Source organism: Arctopsyche grandis, chromosome 9 (assembly GCF_051622035.1).
Source record: "Arctopsyche grandis isolate Sample6627 chromosome 9, ASM5162203v2, whole genome shotgun sequence".
Lineage (NCBI taxonomy): Eukaryota > Metazoa > Arthropoda > Insecta > Trichoptera > Hydropsychidae > Arctopsyche > Arctopsyche grandis.
The window spans coordinates 15652978-15671843 of record NC_135363.1 but is presented as its reverse complement, the minus strand read 5'-3'; the positions used below and the strand labels follow the sequence as shown (position 1 = coordinate 15671843).

At 32.4% G+C, this 18866-nt stretch overlaps 1 protein-coding gene across 2 annotated transcripts in view; it reads right to left on the bottom strand.

The window, feature by feature from the left end:
- Positions 1 to 1742: 1742 nt before the first annotated feature.
- The window catches only part of LOC143916405 (protein gooseberry-like), a 40028-nt gene continuing 22904 nt past the window's right edge, over positions 1743 to 18866 (bottom strand). For both annotated transcript variants that reach the window (XM_077437503.1, XM_077437504.1), the window contains exons 5-6: positions 2706 to 2902; positions 1743 to 2630 (exon numbers count right to left, since the gene is read on the bottom strand). In XM_077437503.1, the coding sequence (XP_077293629.1) occupies positions 1893 to 2630; positions 2706 to 2902 (935 nt within the window). In that variant the 3' untranslated portion in view covers positions 1743 to 1892. The remainder of the gene's footprint in view (positions 2631 to 2705; positions 2903 to 18866) is intronic.

The following is an 18866-nucleotide window of genomic DNA, read 5'->3' as shown; positions in this document are numbered from 1 at the left end:
CGGAAGTCAACTTCATCAAACGCTATCTCTTGCTTCCGGCCGTCGACAATATTCTGTTGAGAAGGTTATACCCCAGCTACACGACCGCAATCAAAAGTAAAACGTCATAAGTCACAATTCAATTCGACAATATATTCTATACTTACCGATAGACATATGTATGTATGTACATGCATATATAGTTTTCGTTGTTCGTTTGTGTCATATCAATTCATATCAACTTTTAAATATCATCCGAGCACATTTCATAGGATAAAATTCGTATAAATAGTAGGGGATGTTATACACAAAAAATATCAAATTTAGTCGTTAAGGCCAATTGATGTATTATAAATTAATAACCAAAAACAAAATTAACCATCGCTTTTATGTGGCTGGTGCAATAGAAGCAATGGGTAAATTTTATATTTAATTTCTAAAAAAAATCATTTTAAAAATTTTCAGGAAAAATTTAAGAAGTTGACAATAAATTTTAAATTTATTCATATATATATATATATTATATTATATTTGTTATGAATTATGCTGTGAATGACAATTATAATATGAAAAATATTCGTTTTCTTTAATGCTTTCATTGCTTTCTACTTTTGATCGAAGCGTTTTTCAGTATTTTAAGACAATAAATGATGTAACAATTGAGACCATTTAAAATAGTGATTGCATATTTTGTTGGAAATAAAAAAATTATAGTAAAAAAAAGTATTTTACAACGGAGGGATCTAAAATGTATTGACAATAAAATTATGTCATGTTTTGTAGCACGACTTCTAAAATACAAATTTACTTTTAATTCAATAAATTATATACTATATATATGTATATTATATTTATAAAATTTAAACATCGCTTTTTACGTGAATTAACATAAATTTAAAACATTTTTGCGATATTATAATTGTTTAGGATATGTTTATTATAAAATAAATACATCTCTATATACATACATATACTATATGTAGTTTTACTATTACATTAAATTGTGAAAAATATTTTTGTGTATAAATATGGTATTTTTATGGTGTTAGAAGATTCTATCGTTGTGTTTAGCATAGAGTAAAGTCTCCATAGTAATTTATTATCATATTATAGTTGGAGTCAACCATGAGAATATCAAAATTCTTCATATCTTGTATCTCACAAATGCAAATAAAGAGTTGTATGAATTCGTTGAAATTTGTCAATTTGTCCCTTTCTCTTGTGCAAAATTCCTATTTCCCTTTGAACCGTTCACACAATACATACATACATACATAGTACAAGCACGGTTGGTAAAAAACTTTCCATATAAATTTCGCCCATTGTCATGTACATAGACTCAGCGTATAACTTCCGTAATATGTTCCATGAATCAACAGCATTTTATACTATCGCACTATTGTTAGAGTAGTCGAAGCGAAACCTAAGTGCGAATTTCAAGTATGCGAGTGTTATATTTTATACGCGTTTCGAACGTAAACAAATGTGGTACCATAGGGAAAATGCAAACTTTCCGAGCCAGCAAATCCTCTATTCTTTTCCCTGAATCATTCAGACAATGTGGGCACTTCAAACTTTCATAATATCCAGTATCCAGAAGCGAACGATGCATTAAAAGTTGGCAAATATGAGGCTTTCGAGCCTTCGGTAAATAATGGAAAGTTTTTCTCTTCTCTAATGTTATTTGGGATGAAAGTCTTTTACGGGGCTTAGAATGGATTTTTGTTTTGAAGTTTGAATGAAACATTTTTTTTTATTTATTTATAACATTTTTATTATTCACCTGTGTCTCAAAATATATGCATATAAGAGTCCTTTCAGCTTTACTCTAAACTAAAAATAATAACCTATCAAAGGCAGTTTGGCAAGTGATCGATTTAATCCTATCTTATGTATTATATTATAAAGTTTTACTATGCCCAATATTTGTTAACAGTTCCACTGCCGGAACCGTAGTTCTGTTGATTGAACACATCACTTATATTAGGAAACGAGTAACCGTCACTATGGTGCATCCCCATCGGTCCTAAGCCGCCGAATCCGACATTGATTCCTCCGTGAGATTGATTCCAATTCAAATTGGACTCCGACGCCATTTTCGAATAGTCAGCAGCCATTTTAGAAAAATTTTCAGCTGCCGCTATTTTATTGTAGTCGTCTATAATGCTCTTCGGGAAAGATTCCGGTTTGTTCTCGTCGGATTCTGCTGTCTTGGCATTTTCGCCGCTCGCTTTCGGAAGATAAGTAGACGGATGTTTCGGATAAGGATCTGAAGAACCGGAACAGCGCGAGGCAAACTCGTTTCTCGGTATTCCGTTTTCGATTAGTTGGTTGTGATGAGATCCGTTTCCGGCCGAGGACAGGTGAGCAAAAGTGGAACCGGAAGATGGTCCCGGAAACGCCGCATTCTGGAACGCGTGGTTCAACTGTTGCGAGTGAGCCATCAGGTGATTGTAATTTGCGAACTGGGTCTTTTGGTGGTGCCAAGCGTCCGCATGATGAGCTGAATGATGAGGAATAGTCGACAAATCGGCTGCTGGATACTGGCAGGGTATATTCGTCAAAGGTAGACCGCCATAAGCGGCCAATGATCCAGACGGATTCGATCCGGTATGCTTCCGAAGTCTCGCTCTTCTATTTGAAAACCAAACCTAAAGAAAATAAACTTTATTAGAAACTCATTAAAATATATTTAGTATTGTATTGAAATGTGAATAATAATTTACCTGTATTCTCGCTTCGGTTAATCCCGTCTGTTGAGCGAGTTCTTCTCTAGTGTACACATCGGGATATTGCGTTCTCGTGAAAGCCCGCTCCAGGGCATCTAGCTGATCCCCGCTAAATGTGGTTCTGGACCGTCTCTGTTTCCTTTTGAGAGTTATCCCAGGCTCGGATTCCGTGTCAGACGAATCGGACCCTCTCCCTGTGGGATAAATGTGAAATGAGATCAAATGAATTTGTGTACATATAAATAATATTTATATTAAAGTGCAGTCAATCGTTTTAAATTCCTTGTGCGCAGATACTATTATATAATTTGTATCAAATTCATTGGGTCGGCAAAGGGATTCGTATCAATCGTACATTGAACATTTTACAAATGGTATAAAAAGGACGAACAATTCATACGATATATTATTATTTACATTTAAATTTATAGAATGTATATCTATTTTTTACATAATCCATAATAAAAATGGTTGTAATGAATTGTATTAGTAAAATTTTTACAAGAGACTGTTCCAGATTCATCATACCAGCAACAGCTCAGTTGTTAGCGTATAATGCTAACAATTGAGTCACGAGTTCGAACCCTGATCCAGTGGTCCAGATCCAGACCTTTGATATACATATTAGCCAGCAGCATAGCTCGGTCGTTAAGCTTCTGCCTAACACCGAGAGGCGCCGGGTTCGATCCCATGAGCTGACATCGATTGAAAATAATTTTTATGAGTATATCTGTAGTGCTGCTGGTCAGACTTGGATATTTGTGACTCCAGGTCGATCGTTTCTTATCAGAGTTTGCAAATTTTCTCTTATTTCATTGTTGAAACGGTTCCCGATTAAATTGGCTAAAAACCTTCCTACCTACTATGTCACCACTATTTGAGTATGATTAATGTACAATAAAATGTATGTACAATTCATAGATGTCTCATTAATTTGCGAGTTTTCAGTTTATCGTAATTCAGCGACTTGTATAATAAAAATGCTGATTTGTTTGTAATTGACCAGGAAGGCGCATTGGGGTTTACCTGTAAGGCCTTCCTGGTATAAAATATAATAAATAAATATGTATGTGACTCCATGTCGATTGTTTCCTATCATAGTTTGGCAATTTATCTGTTTTCATTGTTGAAACGATTCCTACCAAATACCAAATGGCCTCTTACTTTCATGTGTCACCATTATATGAATTTAATTTCAAATTCATAATAGCATTATAAATTTATATTAAGTAGATATGTATATAAAAATAGGCCATAGGTGTCGCCTTGGGGGTGAACCCGTAATGACACCATGGTAAAAATAATTAAAATTAATATACATATATGTATGTATGTACATATATATGTATAAAAAAATGATAAAATCTATGAAAATCGGGCACAAATATATGCAATCATCTACAAATGTATATGTGTATCGTATAAACTAGGGTTTCTGACCCGGGTCGACCCGAGACAGACATTCCCGGGAATTCACGGAATTTTTGTTGTCCCGTGTCCCGGGAATTGGATTTAAAAAAATCTTGCTAGTAAAAATTGTTTTCGTCCCTTTTAACAAAAAAGCCAACTTCGACCGAAACTGAAAGAGATTTTTCCATTGCTGGAAATTTTTGTACCAAATCTAGAATTAGACTTTCATATTCGCATTTAAATATTTTAGTAATCTTAAGAAGCTTCTTTAAATAAGTTCACATTTATATTTACATTTTTTCAAGTAAATGGATATATTATGTATTGTTTTGTAAATAAATAAATATGTTTTTTTTATTAATAAAAAATATATTAAATTGAAAAAAAAAAGTTTTTTACGTGTCCCGGGAATTGAAAAATCCGGGAAATCAGAAACCCTAGTATAAACGTTGAAATGTTCCAAAATTAAAATATTACAAAATTACATGTTTTTTATGACTTAAATTAGAATATTGATAGCTTAATTAGATTATTGACAGCTCCGATTATCAATATATTGTTTTCACAACCATATTCATTAATTTATATTTGAATAATAAATAAATAAATAGTATGAGTATTAATGACGAGTTTTTCTTTCGTCTCCTTAAAAATACATACATATGTTTGCGTTTTTGAAAAAATTCAAATCGCGAAAATCCCTAAAATATGTGACATAAAACATTAAAAACAGTTTTAAAAACAGTTTTAAAAACAGTTTTAAAAACAGTTTTAAAAACAGTTTTAAAAACAGTTTTAAAAACAGTTCTTAAAAACAGTTTTACAAAAACCTCATTCATGACAATCAAAGCATTATTTATATTAGAATCCAAAAGAAGCTACTAAAAAATCGAAAATTTGCAAATTGATCCCTTCTCGTAGGCTGAATATGTTTCCAACTTGAATTTTATATGGAATATTAATGTGAAATTTCCATAAGAACTCTTTAATATAAAATTTCATTTAAAATAGACCACATCGAAAAGTTTGAATTTATTCAATTGAAAATTCAAACGTCGTATCGATGAAAATATTTAATGAAAAAAATATTGAATATTAGTTTTCCTTCCAAGTAATCATGTACTCGACATCCCCGGTCGACTTGGATGAGATTTTTCCCCCATTTTATTTATGGCACAAACTTTTAATTGAATGTCTAGAATCTAGATATATTTTCCTTTAGCAAAATGTGAAGGAAGGCACTTTAACTTTCTCACACCAGAATTCAGTAGCAGATGAACGCGTTTAATTAATTTCACCATACGAACGTTTACGTAAACAATCTCGATACTTTCGGCTGAACAGGACGAACGGCATCTGCAAATGACTGTTCTATTGTGAACGGGGGACGTTTCAGATAAGTTTGATTGACGTTAATACATGGAGGCGGTTGACAGGCCTCTCTATCGTCATTTAGGATTGAATTTCCCCATGTAATTTATTCAATTACTACACCGAATTAATCCACAATTTAAACAATAGTCTCGGATAACACACTACCGGGTATCAACGTTAATATTCTTCTGGGTGACCTTTCTAGTGATCGTTTTTTGTGACGCATTTGACTCTTACGTATGTAAATTTGTGCTATTCACATCACCCGCATATCCATCACAGTAAAACAAAAAAAATGTGTCACTTCATAAAATATGACCACCTATTTCTTGTTTTTAAATAATGACCCTCTCGAAAAGACCCCGTCAAAATGTGGCATATATTTATACATTACATATATTTATACATTACATACAATGAAAATCTGATAATATAAACCCGTGTACACATACATACATATGTATGTATATCAAAGTATAAATAGCATTTTATTTGGTATTGTTCGAATCAATATCCTAACAATTAATATCTAACCGAATTAAATTCAATTAATTTATCATTTAAATTATATTTAATTGAAATCATATACATATAACATTTTAAATACACGATATTTGAAATTAGCGGAAGTCCAATTTTAAATCTTAAAAACACTATTTCTGTTTGGCTTAAATTCTCTAATTATTATCACTTTTTTAATTCGAAATGTTCAAAATCTCGGAAAAGCAGAATAAACGTATAACAGGCCACCAGTATTTTTAAATATTGCTAAACTCAAAACATTATATTGAATATTTTGCCAAAAATTACTCGAAATGACCCGGACCTATGCCACTTTCAAATATAACGTATAATAAAACAGTTTTAAATTTACAGAGTTATAAACGGTTCATCATATAGTTCAGAAATTAAGTAAGACCTTTCCATGTGTAAAATTACATAACATCGGGCTTAAATTTTCTATTCTTTAAACATATATTATAGAGATATTATTAACATACAATTGCAATATATGTATTTTGGATTAAAATCTACGATTGCATTTTATTGAAAATTTTCAAAGTATCTTTGCATTCAATAAAAAATTAGATATTGAAGAGTTTTTAGTCATTTGAAGAAATTAATTTGCAGATGTATACCTATACATATATTAATAACGGGATATTAAAAATATTGATCTTGGAATTTACTAATCGCTAATGGAGGCAGAATTTTGCTTGTAATACAAGCAAAATTGTATGTATTTCACAATAGAATATTCTTTTGGAGGACATGTCTTTTATGCGAACGTAGAAAATAAAGGCTTTACTGAAAATCTCTTTCGCATTCTCTGTCTCTCTCTTTCCCGTTACACGCAAATAATCCGTGTTCGTCTGTCTGCGTATCTCTTCCTGAAATAGTTCATGGGAACAATTTTATTCGAAAAGTTTATGTGGAGAGCTTTACAGTCCATATACGCAAGCCGTAAACACTCTCTGAATTCTGTGATTTTAAATAAATCTACATATATTATGCCTTAAAATATATGTACACGCATATGATAATACACGAACGTACACATTATTTATCTTTCGTCCGGAAAAGCGGAAAACGTGGTGACACCTGTGAGCGTATAGTGACGCTAAATAGCCGGTTTATTTCCATCGTTTTGCCGTCAGATGGCCGTTATTTTTCCTGAAAATGTTGAAAAATGTGACAGTGATCGTCAACATTTCCTTCATGTGTGACCACCACTATTCATTTTTATGTACCAACATTCATAAATATGTATGTACAAATGCACTTTTTCTCATAAAACATGAAATCAATTAAATTTACAGATATATAATTTATATATCTCCTTTGAAATAAATTAAAAGTAAACAAGGAATATAAATACTTGAAATTATCATTTTTTATAGGATATTACTTCGTTTAATTTTTTTTTCGCTTTAAGCGTTTTTCGGCTTGTGCAAACAATAACAAACGAAAGCTCGTTTAAGTGCTCTCTTTTCGAAGAGATCCAATGACTGAAAGGGCCTATTTATTTCTACTTTTAGATTTTTTTTTTAAATAAACAAACAAGCACTCGTACTTTGATGCGAACGTTGTAAAAAAGATGATTAATTAGTAATGATGTTCTCTTGGATTTCGCCTCTGAAATGGCAATATTTGATCAAAAGGTCAAAAGTAAATGAAGGTTTTGAGCTATTCGTCGCTAAACTCCTGTTTGGTTTCTAAAAAGTTTTCTCGATTATTCAATCCGATTCAAAGGTGAAATTTTTGACCTTTCACATTTAAACGTATTGTTTGATACGGATTTGTTGGATAAATATTAATCTAGATTGTGTTGATTTGAAAGGTTTCCAAACTTCCAAACCATTTGAAAATAGTATATACTCCATAATAGAAACAAATTTCACTTAACTTTTTTTGTTAGCCAGGACTATCTACATATACAATCTGTCACATATGCGTTCCTATACCATTCAACTGATGAAATGATGAAACTTACAAGAGTTATTGTGTGCATGTCCGCAATGGTTTCTGTAAAAAAAATCCCCCAAAAACGGGAACAGAAATGGGAAAAACGGAATGAGTAGCATTGCATGGCAAATAATTTCAAATCAGTTCGCAACCTACGTTGTTAGGGTAAATAAAATAAACAAACAATTGACTAATTGAAAAAGTGCGTTTTTCCGACAATTGTGAACGGGAACGAGAACGGGAACGGGAACGGGAATTGCATGCGTTATTGTGGCATTGCATCGCATGCCGGGTTCAGCTAGTTTAAAATAAATTCTAATTGAAAGTGGTATGGTCCAATTTTCTTCAAAACATCATATATATAAAGACTGTGTGTGTGAGTGTGTGTGTGTCCTAACTCTCGCCGAACATAATGAATGAATCGATAAAAATCGATAAATTAATTTTTCGACCAGACGACTTTGTCGCGACTCGAACCGATCACCCCAAATAGCCTGAATATGGGTCTAAATTGAGCTAATGGTCACGTGCATCACGCCAAATCCAATTCTTCACTTCGCCTTTTTTTTTTAAACATTAATTGAAATATTCCTTCTCGCCATATAAAAATACGTAATTATAATAATTTTATTTAGCGAGGTTTTGAACCATTTTTTTTTCTTTTCATATAAAACAATTAAATATATATTTTTAATTGAAATTGAAATTAATTTATATTTTAGCGATATTTGAAAAATAAAATTAATTCCAAATCACGGAATCGAACTAAGGCCCCCTCGCCCAGAACAGGTCGCTAGCCATTAGACTACGGCCTCGACAGAAAAAACGCTCTAAAATTACTTAATATTCGATTATCCTTTAGAAGTATGGGGAACCAATCATTCGCGTATCTTCGGCTTTCGTCGACTATCGATTTCCGATTTCTTATGATCAACCATCAACCAGTATAGGGAACAAATTTTTTTTTTCTTCATATTTTTCATTTTTTTCATATTTTTCATTATTTTCAGTTTTTTCAGTTTTTTCAGTCTTTTTCATTTTTTTTCATTTTTTTTCATTTTTTTCAAATTTTTCATCTTTTTCATTATTTCCATTTTTTTCATTTTTTTTCATTTTTTTCAGTTTTTTCATTTTTTTTCATATTTTTCATTTTTTCATTTTTTTCATATTTTTCATTATTTTCATTTTTTTCATAATTTTCATAATTTTCATTTGTGCCTTTGTCTTTCCGAAACCAGTCGATTCCATATCTTTAACTTTATTTTTATTCGAGTTTCAATTTCTTTTTGAAACCACCCGTTGAAATCAACGGGCCCTACACTAGTTAAATATAATGGTTTGCGTTTAACAATATTTAAAAATACTGGCAGCTTGTAATACGTCGAATTAAAAGAAGTGATAATAATTTGTGAATTAAGTCAAACATAAATAGTGTTTTTGGGACTGAAAATTGGACTTCCGCCACTTTCTAATGTAACGGCTCATATGTATAAGTTATATTTTTACAAATAGAAATAATTAAATAATTAATATTAATAGGTAAATTGAATACAAGAACACAATGCCATATTCTTTATATACAGTTTCTTTTTAATAAAATTTAACAGATTTACGAAAAAGTAATTCATATTTGAAATAAAAGAATTGTAACAAACAAATAAATTAAAAATTTGCTAAAGGACAGTTTATATTCATACCCCTGAATTTTTTTTTATCCGAGTCATATTATTTTATTTTGTTTCTTTAAATATTATGAAACGAAGTGAAACTGGAAATTTCAATTTATATCAGTGTTTAATTGTATAAAAAGCGATGTTTTTATTATTTATATTACTTCATATAACTTAATATCTATGTATGTATGTACATATGCATGATTTCTCAAAAAAATCGACTGAAATTCGCAAACATATACATATGTACATACATATATACCTATTATTATTATTTTTTTATATGCCATTTTAACTTATATGTATGTGCATATATAGAAATCATCCTTTAAAAATAATAAAATAATTTAGTGTATAAAAATTTAAAAGAGGAGTATAAAAATAATATTTTGAAAGAATGTAAAAAACGCTATATATTTTTTTTGTCCCGATACGGCCACCCAGTTATCAATTTTCAACGAAACTCAATATTGAAAAGTACGCATTTTCGACGCAAAATCCCAACATTTTTTGCAGTCAAAATTGATCCTATTTAGAGAACTGGTCCAATATGACGAGTTCGATGGGGCCTTTCGCGCCGCAAAGTCTAGTCGAAGCCGCCTTTTCGGCACACTTTTTCACCTTTTTGCGGGTTAGTTCATTTTTTTTTCGGTTGGTTGTCACTTTTTATCGTTATTTATTATTTACGACCGGGCCGGTTCCCTTTTTCGCTATCGTTAATGCCTCTTAATCCCTTCATATGGGGCGTATATGTGTGTGAGATGGTTTTTGGTCATAAGGCAAAGCTGCTCTGAATGAGGAGCCGCCGAACGAAACGTGAGCTTTTATTGAATAAATATGAAAGAGGTTCGCAAATGAACATGAAATGGGACAACACAGAGTCACAATAATAAATTCGTGACACCACGTCTAGGGCTGCGTTCGTGTTTAAAATATTTCCATCAAAAAAATCAAGTCGACAAATTAATCGAGGTCGAGCCGAGTCGTGGGGGTTTTTGAAAAATCGGAACATATAAATTCCTTTCCTTGAAAAAATCTTCGGGGTCAAATGAAACGGGCAACCCTGGGATTTTAGGAGTAGGGCCCCCCCGTAGAGGCGGACCCTTTGGCGGTCCCTTTAAGATCGCTGAGGTCCCCCATGTGACACTTTGCACCCATTCGTTATGTGGAAACCACCGAAATTTGTATTCCAAGTTCGCTCGTAGGCGTAGGAAATTAGTTTTATGTGTGGAACAAGATTTTAATAGCTCTATATATAAATCTGCACCCGCATATTCCCGACAAAACTGTAATATGTAATACATAATCGATATTGAGTACAAAAACCACAAAAAGCGCTCGATATGTATGTATATACATGAAGACTTCCGTGTATTATTGAAAATACGTTTGTATGTACATATAAGTACTTACATACGTACGTATACATATAATATATACATACATGCATGATGATCCTAATAAAATTAAAAAACCGTTTTTTTCTGCAAATATTATATTATTACTGTAATTATATGAATGCATTAGTATTGCACTATGCATATGATATAATATAATATAATTATAATAGATAATATATAATAGTAATTATTCTACATTCAATTTATTTTATCATTAAATATTATTAACGTTGTTAAATATTAAATATTGTTGTAAGTGTATTATCTACATGTATTATTCATAATCATCATCATTATCATGTACAGCCATTCACTATCCATTGCTGGATGTAGGCCCGTCCAACACGCTTCCATTCGTTTCTGTTTTGGGCACTCTCATTCATCTCAACCCACTGATTATCCACCCTGTGGCCTTCCTTGCACCCTTTTATTTTCTCTCGGGTACCATTCGAGTACTTCTTTCGTCTATCTAATGTCCGTTATTCTGCTTACGTGACCCACCAATTGCAATTTCAATATCTTTAGTCTCTCCAATATATCAACAATCCTTATCATATTATTACTTCTCATCCATGTATGCTGTTTTCTATCTCTTCTCGTTATGCCGAGCTTGCAGCGTTCCATACTTCTTTAAGTTCATTTAAATTTGTGTAACAATTTGGCGTTCAATGTCTAAATTTCACAACTATACGTCATCAGTGTCAAAAGACATTGTTAGACTATCTTTTTCTTCAACCAAACTGGCATTTTTTTTCTAAAAATTCTCCTATTATAAATACATAATATATTATTTAAAAAATATATATTGCACTATTCAACATAATGTACATTGCTTCTATCAAAATAATTACTTTTATCCGCAACGCGCTTTTGCCTTTATAGGACTTTTCCGGTGTAGCAAATGGAAACGAGATTTGACCCGGTTGAATCTGTTATACAGTAATTGCAAGATAAGAGCAAAATACCACTCGTTTTATATTATGTAGGTACATCGTACATGTGAAAATCCCATGTTTACTTGCACATAAAAAAATAATTAAATCGCTAGCAAAAATGAAAATTGTTATATAATACCGAATGGAACGGAGCGAACCGTGCAAACAAACAGTTTGGAAAACAGATTTTCTTTGTTTTCGCTCGACTTGGTTCTTGCCACAGTAGACTCGCATGATTTAATCCATTCTTAGCCAACAGTCTATTTACTCAACCCTTCGACAGTAATTATTTACACAAAACAAACAGCGGCGAGTTCTTACGGTTTTTTTTATTTGAGTTTTAAAAATTAAATACAACTCAACTTCCCCCCCAAACGCTATAAATTATTGAGAAACATAAAACTAAATATGTTTAGAATGCCTTATGTATATATGTAGGTGTGGCACAAAAAAATACATAACATTAAAACTTGCCATAATGTGTTTACTTGCATACGTAAATTTAATTTCCAAGACATTATGACAGTAATAAAATTAAATTTTAGTGCCGCCACAATTTCTTAACCGCATAATGATCCTGGGGAGGCTCTGCGGCCAGGATAAGGGGTAGTTAACGAGGCGTGAGGATTTAATTTCCCGTCTTGTCTCACTGTTATTATTTCAGGAAATATCGTGTGTCACGCTTTGATACCCTTTTCTTCCTACTACGAGTGTGTAAAAAATCCGTCTGTGTTTTTGACAAAGATTTTGTCGAAATTTTGTAAGCGCACGCCCAATCAGAATTATAATACAAAAACCTGGGACAAGTTGGTATATTTATTTGAATTGTTCTAAAGTAGAACCCTGTCTTTTATTCAGAATACATATTAGCGGTAGCCACAACATAAAAAGTGTCACTTCATTATCGATTCGCGTTATGTACATATTCGTTGAATCTATGTAGCAAGAATAATGCTTTGTAACAATAATAATGAGTAGACCTGGTAACAGGCTTAATTCGTAGTCTTTTTTCAAATTCATAAGGAAACTGTGGATTTTATATGAAGTCTCGTAACAGATCGTAATGAACAAAACTATTAAATACAATGATGTTTACAAAGCAAATGTATGAATCCAATGGTGACAACGATGGAATAAATTATTATTTGTAAAGCAACTCTGGTATTTTTATTACTGAAAAAATCCTATATATGTACGTTGTAGATGTGATTTCATACTAGCAGTGAAAGTATACTTTCAATAATAATTCCTATACATATGTTACAGTGATGTCTTACTAGTGGCGAAAGTATACTTTCACTGACGTTGTAGAGAATTCATATTCCGAATACTTTCCATTTACTTCTGATACTTCTATGTATTAATGTTGGGTCTTCTTTTTCTACATTCAACAAAATTTTTCCGATATCTTCTTCAGTGCATAAATGTCCAATTAAATTAAAGGCAAATTTGGTGATCCAAATACAACTTCATATGGAGACGGTTTGATTCCAGAATGGAGTGCCCTATTTTTCATAAATTGGACTGTCTTCAGTCTTTTCTTTCAATTAGTGCTATTATGATCTAGCAACCAAGTTGACAGCATGTATTCAATGTCCTGATATGTGTAATATGTTTTCGCCGATTATGTTGGCGAAAGGTTTGTTTGACTGTCCGATATGCAAATCTACAACTTTCAATTTAGAACCATATACTTTAGTATATTTTTCTATTTACTCTAACGGTATACCTAATACATATGTATGCGTTACAGTGAAATCATAATTACACTGACTTTTCAGTGAATTCATATTCAATTACATATTCACATTGTGTGGTTATATTTTCACTACGGAAATTACATATTCACTGGCCCCTTCTAGTGAAATTATAATTTTTGATAGTTGAATGATTTTATAGAATGCTTTACGATTCAATAATTAATTAATATTACGTATATGAAAATAAAGTTATTTCAATTTCTAATTTAATTGCATTGTGTGGGCAGCGCTGCTGGGTCGCGGGTTGTCTATAATATATGTATATAGGTTAGCGATAATAATAAACAAGCTTTTGCGTAGTAAAACATGATTGTTGGTTTTCAAGAATATGGAGAAAATTAGTAATGATAAATAGACGTGGTCGTGGGGAGAGCTGGTTCGGATACGAATCATTTGCTTCACTGACATTGAGAAGTGAATTTTTAAGTCTATTGTTACATCCGTACTCACTACACGAGGCAGTAAAATTATAATTTCACTGACAATAACATTTTCCCCGTAACATACATATTTTTATTTTTATTACATTTTATACCAACAATGCAGCATTTTTAATTACACAAGTCGCTGAATTACGAGACACTGAAAAACTCTAAAATTAGCGAGACATCTATGAATCGTACATAAATTTTATTGTACATTAATCATACTCAAACAGTGGTGACATAGTAGGAAGGAAGGTTTTTAGCCAATTTTAATCAGGAACCGTTTCAACAATGAAATCAGAAAAATTGGCAAACTCTGATAGGAAACGATCAACCTGGAGTCACAAATATCCAGGTCTGACCAGCAGCACTACAGATATACTCAGAAAAATTCTTTTCAATCGAGGTCAGCTCCTGGGATCGAACCCGGCGCCTCTCGGTGCTAGGCAGAAGCTTAACGACCTAGCTATGCTGCTGGCTAAATATATTTTTCATACAATTGTTTAGTACATATGTACATATGTACTAAACAATTGTATTAAAATGTTCAATTTTTAACTGCTGGAGCAACGCTTGAGAATTATATCTGAATTTGATGTATGTACAATATGTAAAACATTATGTACAAGTCTAAATCCATAGATATCTTTATGGATTAATTCATTGATTAATTAATAGTTAATTTCATGTTCTTCAGCATCTCGAAATTCAGCGATTTATCTAATAAAAAACGTATCAATGTAAATAAAATAAATTATAAAAATATAAAATTATCAATATGTTAATAGATAGATGAAAATGAGTATCGATAAAGATTTCGGCTGATTTGTATTTAGTATCAGTCCCATGATCGTTGTGAGTTTTGAAGATATATTTTTATGGGGTACAAACCATTAATGATTTTGATTATATCGAACTATACAAATATTAAAATATGAACCGTGGGAGTTTTCGGCATTGCTCTAGAATCCGAATGGGGGGTTTGCGGCTTACGCACCTGTTCGTGCCGATTGCGGCCCGCCGAATGTAAACAAGGGCCTGACAATTAAGGCGAAACGGCCCCGGGGGCCGCATGTGGGCCGGCTGGTGGCCATCCAACCCCATTACACAAATAATATATTATGTTCGTGAAATTCTCACTCGCTCCGCGTCTTATTTCCGAACAGTCAAGACATTACGACTTCTAAAAAGGCCGACCCGCCCTCTCGTTCTCTTCTCCGAGTCATTCTTCGGCGATCGCCAAAGAGAAGAACTCTCTCTCTCTCTCTCGCTCTTTCGTTTGCTGTGTTTTGTGCCCTCTCTTTCCCTTCCTGGGATCGTAAATTTCACGCGATAGCTAGGTGTATGTGATGTGGCCCTCTCTCGCCGGCAGTGGTAGTGAACGCGAGAAATGCGAGCCGGCCATTAAGCTTTCAAGCCCGCACAGATGGAACATGTTCGCGATAAATTAATTTTCAAACATCAAACGCTTATAAATTATCCAGTGTGCGAAGGCTGAGAGAATAATGTGCGATTTGAGCTGTACGGTAAAAATTCGCTGAATGCTCATAAAGCGTACAGCTGGAAGAAAGCTCTCCAATTCATCATTTACATGCTTCAATAGGAGGAAAATCCATTTTCCAAAATACATATGCACCTATCACATTTCGCAGTAGACAGGCGTTAACATGCATATATTATTTCCTTATTATTTGGTATGTATAAATCTATAATGTGGGTGAAAAGTGACGAAGGTGGTTGGTGTAATTGTGAGAGTGAGAGAGATTGAAATGGCAATGAGAAGGTCACGTAGCTAAAAGAACGGACGATAGATGGACGAAAGAAGCGCTCGAATGATATCCGATACAATTTAAAAGGGTGCAAGGAAAGCCACGGATGAAATGAAAAATGTATTTGGTAAAACATGACATTTTGCGTCAAAATAGGTCCTTATATTTCACGAAATTCGTAATTGTGTTCAAATTAAAGGTATATTAAATATTAAAGGTACCCAAGGAAGCCGTCAACGACTTTTATTTTCAAAATAATCACAAGAATATGAAGAAAAAAAAACTTTAATATATGAATATTGAGTGTTTATTTTTTAAATGGTGAAAAAATCGAAACTATTCTCGAAAAAGAGATTTTTGTCGAGATAAATCAATTGGTTGAAGCCACAGGACATTGTTTAAAATTAATTATTTTTTATTATCTAGTGTTCCCTTGATACGACAAAAGTTTTCTACTAGGTCCATCGATGGAAATCCAAAATTCGAGTTTTTCGCTCCGCCCTAATATACCTACTTTGTAATGTACCTATGTACCTACGTTCATACATGCAATTTTTCAAAACTAGCTAGTGTAGTTTTAGTCATGACCAGAGATCTGGTCATGACTATTACTATTGTCCTACAAAGTAAGAGAGCAAAAATAAAGGTTGACAATAGTGAACCATTTTTTGTGGGCAAAGAAACTTGTTCGCCGGTCTCTGGTCATGACCAGTCTCCGGCACTGTGATGCGCTAGCGCCGAAATAAATGGGTTCCTTTTGTCAACCTTTAAGCTCTCTAGAAAGCAAAAAAGGTTTAACAATAGAAATTGACAAAAGGAACCCATTTATTTCGGCGCTGGCGCATTACAGCGCTTATGTCTAGTCATGACTAGAGGTAAGATAGTCACAGTGCTATCCATTGTTCGGCAAACCTTTAACAATGCATTTACAACCTTTGAACAATACACGGCCCCCTCAGGCTCCGGTGACTAGTCATGACACAGTGGCATTTAAGTCAAATAAAATAAAAATTGTTTCCATCCATAATACAATATCGAAATAATAACTGATTGAATGTCAGTTTTTCATATTAGGTACTTAACTATCAACTGCAATATGATTTAAATCAAAAGAAAATTAAAATACTGATAGTAAGTACCTACAATAATTAAATAGTAATATAATAAAACTACGTAACCTCTCTTAGAAATATACATATATAATTATTTAAAATATATGTATTATTCAAGTTCTAAGCAACATTTGCCGTTGAAAGTTTCCCCAACGGTTTCCATAAATTAGCCAAACGCCACTCCCATACATAACGTACCAATTTCCCAACTACCGCCGATTGAAACTATGTATGTACATAACTTCATACAAAATTCATAAAAACATTTTTTAACAAAACGTTCACATAAAACGCATCGAAAATTCACAACCCCTGTCGCAATATATTTCGGAAGGTGTGCCAGTCGGATGTCTTTGATGATTTTTTTTTCGTTTTAGTTGAAAGCGATATTTTGCCACCCGGTGCGATTGAATGACGCTAAAGCCTTTTAGTTCGTGTTTTCATTCACACACCGCTTGTCAAATGCAAATGTCGGTAAACGCCCAGAGCTGATAACAGCTCACAAAGTTGCCCACATCAAAATGCATATGTTATCGTTCAATTTTCCCAATAAAACGAGACATTGATCCGAATGGCAACATTTCTATACGGTCAATAAATTCAATGGATACATATACTATTATAGTATACATTTATAAATAGCATACACGAAATTATATCGAGCAGATAGATCCTCGCGAAGGATGTTTTGTCGAAAGTAAAATTGATTTTCAATTTGAATAATAATTAATAAGGAGTATGTGAACCGGTTCGCGGTACGAGCCCAGTGAAATATTGGTGTCATATATCAAAAGAGGCTGCCCGCGCCATACTTATTGCCTTCCAAACGAATTTTATATTTAATAAAGCCTCATTTGAAAGGGGGAGACCATAAGACACCGAACCTTTCTTAAATTAAAAACGACTGACCCGTACTGTGAGTACTCCACGCCAGCAATTAACATTAAAGCAATTGTTACCTTTAAAATTCCACTACGAATAGAATGACGCTTTGTACAACAGAAATTAAATTATTTGGAAGGAAAAAATGTCGTAATACCTTACAGGTATTATACGTATGTATGTATGAGTTCAATTTAATTAATTCGTCAAAGCATAATGCCAATAACAATTAGCGCGTCTTTGCCGAAATTAGCTGGAAACGTCGATCGATCACCGTTTAAATTGCTCGTTTTATGCGATTCTAGAATTCGATAATTATCGAGTCCTTGTAAAATATGTAAATTTAACATTTTAAGTATACGTTCGTCGTCAAAATTTTAGCAAAAGTATTCGACATAATCAATGGCTATGTGCGTGCAAGTTACTTATGTATATAATATGTATATTCGAAGTCTGATCGTTACGTATCTTTTATATTATATGTATGTATTTTTGTATAATACTTTTATAACATAATAAAGTGATTAGTATTAAAATAAAATACATAACTACTGTCAAAATATGATTATTTACGACAAAGCTTTATTTGCTTAATTGCAAATTATGAAATAATTAATATTATGAAATAATTGTATATAGGAAAAACAATACGGAAGCAACATGAAGCACAGTTTAAAATCAAACTGTTCAATCGAATTAAAATAAATAAAATTAATATTCATATGTAATTTTTATCCATTGATTTTACGGCATTTAAAGAAATAGTTAACTACAGATGGTCCTAAAATTATGTTATGCCTAATTTACGTCCACTACGTGTGATTTAAGTTACTATTGTGTAATTTGACTGCAATATGTGTACACATATAGCTTATTCTTAAATATGCATACAATATGTACATATATCTGTATATTATGAATACTTAGCAATATGAAAATTCTGAAGAAATAC